General features: G+C 40.5%; 1 protein-coding gene across 1 annotated transcript in view; it reads right to left on the reverse strand.

The window, feature by feature from the left end:
* LOC109486694 overlaps nucleotides 1-8,002 on the reverse strand; it is a 9,323-nt gene extending 1,321 nt beyond the window's left edge. The window contains exons 1-5 of the mRNA XM_019790587.1: nucleotides 7,914-8,002; nucleotides 5,976-6,159; nucleotides 2,886-3,131; nucleotides 1,713-1,854; nucleotides 80-223 (exon numbers count right to left, since the gene is read on the reverse strand). Coding sequence (XP_019646146.1) covers nucleotides 80-223; nucleotides 1,713-1,854; nucleotides 2,886-3,131; nucleotides 5,976-6,156 — 713 coding nt within the window. The 5' untranslated portion in view covers nucleotides 6,157-6,159; nucleotides 7,914-8,002. The remainder of the gene's footprint in view (nucleotides 1-79; nucleotides 224-1,712; nucleotides 1,855-2,885; nucleotides 3,132-5,975; nucleotides 6,160-7,913) is intronic.
* Nucleotides 8,003-10,487: the final 2,485 nt, after the last annotated feature.

Genomic DNA, 10,487 nt, shown 5'->3' on the forward strand with positions numbered 1-10,487 from the left:
AATCACTGGGGGGGGGGCGAGATCGCTGAAGACACCCAGGCCAGGGCCTAGAATTTGTTCAAAGTAAACTTCACTGTACCTGTCTCGCAGCTGCTCAAGCCTCTCTGCCATGTCGTGGACATAGGTTTGACGGGTCCTTTCCTCTGGTTCCGTGCCATCCGAGGAACTTGACTGGATGGTCGGAGTCCTGCGGTCAATGGCAACACCATGGTCCTCTTCATACCTTCAAGTTGTTTCATAGAAAGGAATTAACAGCCATTATGAGAATACCTTTCCTACCTCGAGAGGAAAATGTGGTTTTGGATCTGTATCAGTTTACAACTAATTGGTTTTTTTACCCAAAGAAAGCATATGAAATAGACTGATAATTATATAAGAATTGGTTCCATGGGTTTGGACGGTCAAACAGCCAACCAGATGGCAAGACTGGCAGAAGATCACCAGCAAAAACCTTTGCCAAACATCATGCTGCCGCAACGGCTGACTAAGATATGGGAGAGAGAGTAAGTGAGTGAGTTAGTGAATGGGTGAGTGAGTGGGTGGGTAAGTGAGTGAGTGAGTGAGTGGTGAGTGAGTGAGTGAGTGAGTGAGTGAGTGAGTGAGTGAGTGAGTGGGTGAGTGAGTGAGTGAGTGAGTGAGTGAGTGAGTGGGTGAGTAAGTGAGTGATTGAGTGAGTGAGTGAGTGAGTGGTTGAGTGAGTGGGTGAGTGAGTGAGTGGGTGAGTGAGTGAGTGGGTGAGTGAGTGAGTGAGTGAGAGTGCCTCAGAATGGAGACATTTTACAGTATTTGTTGCCGTAGATATATTTTTAAAATGAACATTAATGCACTCCTAAGCAAAGGAAACTAGTTTTAGTTTTAAGTTTGTAACCTTTTTGCAAGTCTATCCATCGTCCGGACTGTGTTGAAATAAAAACACAAGTGAACATTTAATTTAGAAAAGCAAATAATGAATGTGACTGCCCTCTTGACTCACAGTTTCCCACTTCATTCCGTTTTTATGACTTCACCACTATAGTGACTTCACTACACAAGATTTGAGTGTGACCATATTTGGGCATAGGGCCAATGCCCAAATATGGGCAGCAGGTGCACCCTGTTTGGAGATGTGATCGCTGATTGGCTGTTCCCTTAATTACTTTACTGCTAAATGAACACCTGTGTATGCCTCCACATACTTATATTAGGAATAGTTACTATGTTTTTTACAAGTATTAGCCAGGAAAAAAGTCTTTTGGGTTGTAAATCTTGCTATTTTTTAAACCAAATTTTAAAATCTTTAAACCAAATAAGCTGCTTTCCTCTATTCGTCTCGCTGATTGGCTGCTGAGATTTAATTGGGTTAACTGTATTAACAGCTGCACATAGCCATACCATATTTACAGTATTGAACTGCATTCAAGTGTTTTGGGGTAGATGTAAAACATTCCTTCTCGAGCATTGAAATGCGGGACATAAACGCTTTTTTTTAATCATGAAAATCAACAGATTATGTAAATAAATCCTAACCAATAATGTAGGATCCAACTGTTACATTCTTAGTTATATGTCACTTCATACTATATTTATATTAATAAAAAGCATTGTTTTCCCTTGCATTTCTCCTTCTTTCCCTGCCATGTCGTGAAACGTGGTGAGGTCATGCTACATTTGCTCCGAAGCAAATGTCGGCCTTTCTAGTTGTTCCACATTCTCCCACATGAATTACGACTCACCTACGTATTTTCTCCACCAGGTCAGGCCTCTTCACATAGTGCAGGAGAATACCCAGGTGACTCAGGTCGTCTTCTTTTATCTTGTCGGTGTTAATCAGCCACTGCATGAAGTCACGGTTGGTCCTCATTCTCTCAGCCGTGCCTGTGGCACGGAGGGAAGGAGGATATAGTTTGATGTTTGTTTAATAAACATTTATTCATATACATTTATCTTTATGCTGAGGAAGTGAAATTTCTATCTATCTATATATATATCTATATATCTTTTTATCTATCTATCCATCTCTCTACCTAATGTTATCTCTCTCTATCTACCTCTCTCTCTCTATCTATCCATGTATCTATCTATCTATCTCTCTCTATATATTTTCATATCTATTTATCTATCTCTCTATCTATGTAAAGTATGTATCTGTTTATCTATTTATATCTGTCTATCTATCTATCTATCTACCTAATGTTATCTCTCTCTATCTCTCTCTCTCTTTTTCTCTATCTATCTCTCTATCTATGTATCTATCTATGTATCTATCTATCCATCTATATCTCTACCTAATGTTATCTCTCCCTATCTATCTCTCTATGTATCTATCTATGTATCTATCTATCCATCTATCTATCTATCTATCTATCTATCTATCTATCTATCTATCTATCTATCTATCTATGTATCTATCTATGTATCTATCTATCCATCTATATCTCTACCTAATGTTATCTCTCTATCTCTCTCTCTATCACTCTCTATCTATTTATCTATGTCCACATTTCCGACTCATCTTTGTGCACGATGCTTCGCATCGGACTACCGTAAGGCCACAATGATTTAATTTTATGGATGACATCCACGCGAGCATTGATTTTTGCCTAAAAAAATTCCACGACCTCCGAGGTTCTAGCCCTCGGACACCCAGGCTACCGAAGTAGAAATCAAAAATCAAAAATCAAATCAAAATCGTACATACGCACTGTGCCGATTCATTAATTCCGTAATAGGCCAACATGTGCCGGCTTGTCGCAAATTCACAATACCAGCTTTGTGTTCCTGTGGCTTAGCAGCATTTTTGGCCGAATATTTTTTCGCCCGCGCGCACTAGTTCGGTGGTCTTCAGAGGATGTCATCCATAAAATTTAGTCAGTTTGGCCCAATTGAAGCAGAAGCAATCGTCAAACCGGCTGGGACGCCGCACTGCCGTTTCAGTCGATCCACCTCATCAGGGCTGAGCCGGTCTGCCAACTTCTCCAACAGGCGTTTATAGTGGTTGATTTCAGGCCGTTGGCTGATCTTGAAAGCACCCCGGTTACCGCTAGGGGTCGCTTTAGGACGGGTGTCAGTTGTCGGCTGTTGGGCGGGGAAAGCACCCTTCGGGCTTGTAGACCAACCCGCCAGGGATGATTCCGAACTGTAGCCAGACGATCCTGTGTTTAAAAAAAAACATTGGACACAGAATTACGTGAAGTTGAAACACTTTTGGCAGAGTAGGGTGTATTGTGTCGACAAAAAATAAAACAACGTATTACAAACTAGAGTTCCCCGATCTCATACCTTCGCCAAATGATGTTAATCTTTATGACTGACAAATTACAGATTAGATTATTCCCCCCTGATTTAAGAAATAGGAACCTAATTTTCATGAATTATATCATTTTATCATAATCTCAGCCAAAAGACAGTCTTATATTAACAAACAATGCATTCTAGCATTTCCTAATAAATTATGCAAATGAGGTCCTGATTTGAATAAATTATGTTTAATGATGTTAACCTCAATTTAACTTTCAAATACCACAAGTATGAAATTCCAGGCAGTTATCATTACATAATTATAAAATTTTCTAATTAATTATGCAAATTAAGTCATTATTAACATAATCAATATCTTCCTGTGTTTCTTTCGTTGTCAATTACCAATGTCACAAGCTTCAATTGTCCTATCATGGAATGCAGATGATTTATAGAATTTCCCCATAAATTATGCAAATTACAGCCATATTTGCATAATTGTCACATAATTATATTAAGCATCACGTAAGCTACCTACATAACAAAAATCACGACGATCCGTCAACTGGTTCTTGAGTTATCCCCTTTTGAATATTTTCAAGAATATATCCCTGCAGTTCCAGAGCAAGCTGCTAGGGGGCCTAAACTCACGTTACTTCTTCCCCAGCACAAGAGCTACCTACCATCCAAATTTCATCACCATAGCATGTCTAGATCATGAGATATCAAAACCGGAAGTTCAGCTGCAGTACCATAACAAGCCGCTAGGGGGCCCAAAATCTAATCATTTTGAGGTCTCATCAAGACCTACCCATCTACCAAGTATCAAGACAATCCATCAAGGCCTTCTCAAGTTATCGTGTTGACAGACAGACAGACAGACAGACACACACACACATACACGAACGCCCCTGAAAACATAACCTTCTTGGCGAAGGTAATGAAATGAAATACTAGTAACTTTATTGTACATTCATGCCACAACAGGCTAGGTACAGGTCAAGACTTAACAGACACATAACAAACGTGTGTAAAAAAAGTGGATACACTACTTGACTTAGACATACATAGATAAGGAACATACAGGGATACTATACTAAGCTAATACAAAGGGTTCTAGTTACTGAGCTAATACAGAGTGGTCAACTTCTTCTCGCTTTTTTGTACAGTGGAAAATGTGGGAACAGATCTTGTTTGTGATACAGGGTTTGTCTAGACGCATCAAAAAATATAAATTTATCATTTGCACTTAGGTGTTTAAAGTATGGGAACTTCCATTGAAAATGATTAAAAAGGACAGATCTTTCATTAGAATATCAAGTACAGTCTAGAAGAAAGTATTGTTCATCCTCTATTCTATTCATGTTACAGTATTGACAGAGTCTATTCTGGAGAGGAATGCGGTTGTGCCTTCCCGTTTCTATGAGTATCAAAACAAACGCTTCAAGTGCAGGAATTGATGACGAAATTTGCTGTAAGAAATGGCAATTAATTTCAATATCAAACGGATTTTCTCACTGAAGTTGCATTGGATGCCTTTATACATGGTGCCACTACCGTGAACGCGACATTTGCCACAAATCACCAAATATCTGCTTGAAAACCCCTACAAAGGCTGACGAAATTAATTACCCATTCCACAAGTCCTTCAAAATAGGAGCGTTTTCTGAAATGTCATATGACATATTATATGCAGATCATCTCCCGCATACTAAGAGACGAGATGCCAAATTCATACCAATGCAACTACAGCAAGATAATAAGTTACAGATGCGAATGTACGAAAACGTCGACGTCTAGATCTTATTTCAGTACTCCGCGGAGGTCATTGACCTCCCTCGTGGAGGAATAAATAAACTTCAATAGCAGCAAAATTTCTTTTTTTTTTAAATCCAAAGCCAACCTATCAATGCTCAAGCATTCAAGTGTTCTTCAGAAAGACAAAAAGTACCTTCATTTTTATTTTCATTCATGCGCAGGTAATAATAGTTGGCCATATTCCAGATGCTGCGAAAACGTTTAACTCTGAGTGACGTATACGTGTGGTACATCTATATCTGTATCTGTAGAGCCGGTACTACTGGTATAACCGCCCTTCGGCGTAACAAACCAGCTTCCCAGGCACGCGGCGCGGCTGCAGCTGGCTTTATTTTTACCGATCGACTTGTTATTATAAGTCTCTGATTTTCTGTGTTTCCTACTAGCCTCCTTCGCAGACTTCTGAGGTGGTTACGTTATTTTTTCGGTGAGCGACGGCTTTGCCGCCGAGGGACTTTTGCTTGTTGGAACCGTTCTCTCCCGCAGTTTTTTTTTACACTGATACAGTCGTATGTTTTTAAAAGTTTATTATACTTTTATAAGGCCACACCAAGTAAATTTTATGGATGAAGTCCGCGCGCGCATTGATTTTGGCCTGTTCCTAAAAAAACCCAAGAAATTCTGCTTCCTGTAACTATGACCAAAGAGTCACGACAGTGCCGCAAATCGTAAGATTGACGTGAAACCCGTAACGCGAAAACAGGACAGGACGACAACTGCTGTTCCACCTGATTTATTGCTGTTTTGATGATGAATAATAGACTTCTTGCTTGTTACACTGTGTCACCTCATTCAATTTGTGTCCTAACATTTGTCGTCTCATAGTATATTTCTAATCTAGGCATCTTGTTTTTTAGGGCCCTTTTTTCGCCCTCTCGCATTAGATTTAGGGTCTCCAAAGGACGTCATCTATAAAATTTACTTGGTGTGGCCTAACCTACCGCAAAGATTCGGCGAAGAAGACATGGATCGTTCGTCAATGCTGGGCCCGACCGAAACAGGGCGCACCTGACCGGATATACCAGTAGTCAGCCCTGGAGGTGATGATGGGGGCCTCCGCAAGGGGGCGCTACAGGGCCGGCTAACAGCAGGCGGTAAGAAGGAGTCTCTTCCTTCTGCCATAGTCTACAGGTGCATACATGAAAAAAATTGTTATGTTTTTCTACGTCCAACAAATTTTCACGAGGCGAAGAGCCTACACGTCGCCAAAGAGACGAGAGAGAGAGAGAGAGAGAGAGAGAGCTCACATTGCAAATTTCATTTTGCTGTTTATACGTATATTTTCTGTTCACCGTTTCATCTTCCTCTTCTTCCGTTCCAAACACTAACCTCTGACCTGGCCAATGACCTGATTTGTTAACGTCTGTTCCCATGGTAACTGGTGTTGGGTTACCTCATGTTGCAATCTTATAGTAGGAGGGACTCCTGCCTGACAATATATATGAATATATTTGAGTAAGAATTAATAGAGCAGACCATATGCGAAGGTAAACATTATGCATTTGCTTTGCGAATGTTACGGCTGTTCTGGTTTATCCTCAATCCAAACATCTGCTTGGAAATTAAGCAGTACGTCATTTCATTACATCATGGCAAACTTTGCTCTTTTGAACTTTGTATCTTATGGATAATACGTTTTCTCAGGCCCCATTGTTTTTTTTTAATTTTTTTAAATTCCAACATGTAATCACCAGACGTGGTGACGACACACTCAAGTTTTTTCAACTAATATTAATGCCGCCACCAACACAGGGGACAAATACATGACAGGACAATACTCATTTTCACCTGAGCGAAGTGAGGAAAGCCGTGTAAAGTGCCTTTCCCAAGGGCACACGACCGGTGGCATGTCAGGACTCGAACCCGGGACTCTAAGTTCCCACTCTGCCGCTACGCCACTCTGCCGCTACGCCACACAACCCCCCATTGTTTTCAGACCTGTGTCACCGGTCTATAATTAGATTACCTTTCGGGACTTTCCGTTGTTTGATGAGGGTCTGCATGGAGGAGGGGAGGTGACTACAAATTACGTGAAATCATGGAGTACTTTAAGGATTGCGTTTAACGCTTTACGTTGAATGAAAACGACTGGTTACGTGTTACAGCTAATGTTTACGTACTGATTACGAATTACGTTGATTTTTGGTGACAGCCTAAGGATTACGACGGCTTGAAAATCCCAGATTACGCCATCCGAAAAAAAGGCATGCAGAGCCTCTTCGATTATTATCCATACATTGTATGATAAAAGAATCACTACTATTCTGGGTTTTAAAGCAGATATAGAGAGTGTAAGATTGAAGCAGAGAGATAATAATGATTGTGACGGTTTAGTTACATCCTTCATCGTACAGTTTTACAGTTGAAATTCTGTACAAAAGGAAAACGTAGCCTCAATAGCATGCCAAAAACTGAGGGTTTGGGGGGGGGGTCTTCATGGTCTTTGGGATCTTTTATGTGCGATTTTCTGATTGCATATAGACAACATAGCCGGCCTGGTTGAATTACCCCTGTTTTAGAACTGGGCTAATCAGAAAACAGCCAAAGACCACCAAACCCCCTGTTCTATAAGTTCTTTGGATGCTAAGAAAACACACGGCTCAACTTTTAGTTTCGCTTCCGGCGCGGTCGTACTGTTTTAGTGCCGTAAAATTTTCAATCAGTGATTGGGACAGAATCAACCACCGACAATAACCAGCTATAAGATCCCTGAATTTTGAAGTACAGATGTACATATCATTGATAATCCGAACAAAGTTTGCGATTGCACAATGATCAATATCATACGAGCCGTATGAGACCAAGCCGAACGTCGCTATACATGTACTGAGTATGTACGAATAGTAAGCACCAGGAACCAGAACGTGTGTTGGTTTTACCTGTTCTTTCCCGTGTGTACGATGCACGGTTGTGGAAGAGCCCGCGAGGTTTGTCACAAAGACCGAGACGTCCAAGCAGAGACCCTGGGTTCCTTTGGCTTCCTTCTCTCTTCTTGACTCGGCTGTACGTAGTGTTTACGGAACTTACCGGGTCACTGTGTACGGGGTCAGTGTGCGGGGAATCCCACTGGTCACCACCGCCCTCTGACCCCGTACACAACCTAACAGCGAAAGGACAAGTTAAACATCATTAAATAATAAGAAAATGTGTGCTCTGACACGCGATGTGTGATGCTCTCAGAAAGTCTTAAAAAGTATTCTTGTATCAGTTACATGTGCACTATTTATCATTCTTACATTTTCTTGTCAATGTTTTAAGGTCCAGCTGATCATGACCCAACCTCTGGGCTAACTAGTATTGATTGTTACAGAGCATGCCTGGGCACGATTCTGGATGAAGCACGGTTCTGGATACGACAGTTGTAAGGGATTAGGGATAACAATACGTGACGTAACGTCGCACCACAATGCTTCACGGTTTAAGTTACGTTTTTCGTCCTAGGGACTACATCCGGGGATGTGACCTGTCGATTTACCCTTTACAACGATCCGATGTGGAAGTATAACAAAATTAGACATTTGATGTTTGATGGAAAGTATTGATATTTGGCGATGAGGGAGCAGAAAAAGATGGAAAACGCTGCGGACCCTAAGGCAAAAGCAAGCACGACAAGAACACGGACACAAACAGCTTGTCTCCGATCACCTGCAGCTGGAACCGTGAGGCATCACCAAACGGTTTTAAACGGCTGTGCTGAAGGTCCACCTAGCGGATTATAACAACATTACAGACAAGCAAGGTGACATGGAAGTCCTGACCCCCTGAGCAAGGGCACGTGCGGAATACTAGAGTGGGAGAGTTAAGCAGTGACTGGTGACTCGACAAGAAGAAGAAACAGGGAAATTTCAATTTCCTTCTAAGATTTTTTCTAATTGTGGCACATTTCAACCCACAAAATTACGCCCTTTTTCTATACACCGCGTTAACCAATACTGTTGATAGCTTCCATAAACATTTAACTTGGTCATCACAAGTAAAGCAAAACGCATCATTTCTCTCGGTATACTGTTCTAAACTTTGCAATAATGAGTAAAGAGACTATTTTCGCACAACCAAGTCTTTTATTCAGCCGACGTTTCGGTGACCGTCTGTCACCTTCCCCGGGGCAATTCTGACTGGGTCACATTGCATTGCAGCACAGGTGTCGCTGCTACAGATGCATTCCCAAATGTACAATATTTACATATCTACACATTTGTGTGATTGGATTACAGGGAAATGTATCTACAATTTACAATGATGAATACAAAAAAGCAGAGGCTTTGTAAGGCCTCATCGTCAAAACGCAGGGGGTATAAACTGTAAAGAGACAGAATTTCATTGGAAAAGACCTTACAGACGAGATGTTACGGTTCGTAAACAAGGCGTCTGATTATCCCATACTTTATTGGGCGTGTTAAAGTTACTGACATATGAAACACGTAATCTGTTCTAATGTCCAGGTGTGTATCGATGTGGTATTGTTGAACCGAGGATTTGGTTAATGTTCAATGATAGTTTTAGTCACGGTACATAGAACACTACCTGCGCTGACATAGAACAAGGAAGGCTAGAAGTTTGAAGACCGTAAGATTTGAATATGGGGACAAAAGAAATTCGTAAGCTCTTTATGTGGTACTATTCAAGCAGGATTTGAATGTTGAGTGTTTATTTTTCTTCCCTCTTTCCTTATTTCCGTATTTCCTGATTACATTCTTTTTCTTCTCTTTTTCTCTGTTTCTTTCTCTCTTTTTCTTTGTTTCTTTCTCTCTTTTTCTGTTTCTTTGTTTCTTTCTTTGTTTCTTTCCTTTTCTTTCTTTCTTTCGTTTTTTCTTTTTCTTTCCTTCTTTCTTTCTTTTTTCTTTTTCTTTCTTTCTTTCTTTCATGCTTTTGTATTATGCTTTTGTATTAATTTTGAAAACAAGTGGAACCTCAAAATTGTGTTCCTTTTTCGACCACTCCATGTGGCCCACCTTGTATAACAAGTTACTACTTACTGTTCTGTATATTAACCAAACGTTGTTTATATCCTCTTACAGAGGAACTACAAAGACTAATTGTATTTCATCAAGAACCTAATACACACTCTCCACAAGAAAACCACGATCTCATGTCCAAAACCTACAAACATTGTAACACCAGTAATTCTACGTACTTAGTTTTGACCTTTCTATGACTCTCAGTGGCCGAGGTTTGTTTAAAGTTGATGAGGTCCACCCTTTTTTTCCCATAAATATTTATCTTGTTTTTGCCAAATTATCTCTACGTCAACTATTGAAGATCCGTGCGTCGTGAATCGGGTCTTGTACCGAGGGAACGTGTGGGATTTTCTTAATCTTAGCTGTTTTAAGAAGGATTATGTTGAGCGTTAAAGTCCCATTTATGTAAGCTCTGCAGGATGGTCCTCAACAACTGTGCGACCGCATGGTTTACAAAAGTAAAAGTTCCCGTCGTACTACTTAGATATCAGTGTA

Source organism: Branchiostoma belcheri, unplaced genomic scaffold, assembly GCF_001625305.1.
Source record: "Branchiostoma belcheri isolate BF01 breed outbred unplaced genomic scaffold, Haploidv18h27 scaffold82, whole genome shotgun sequence".
Classification (NCBI taxonomy): domain Eukaryota; kingdom Metazoa; phylum Chordata; class Leptocardii; order Amphioxiformes; family Branchiostomatidae; genus Branchiostoma; species Branchiostoma belcheri.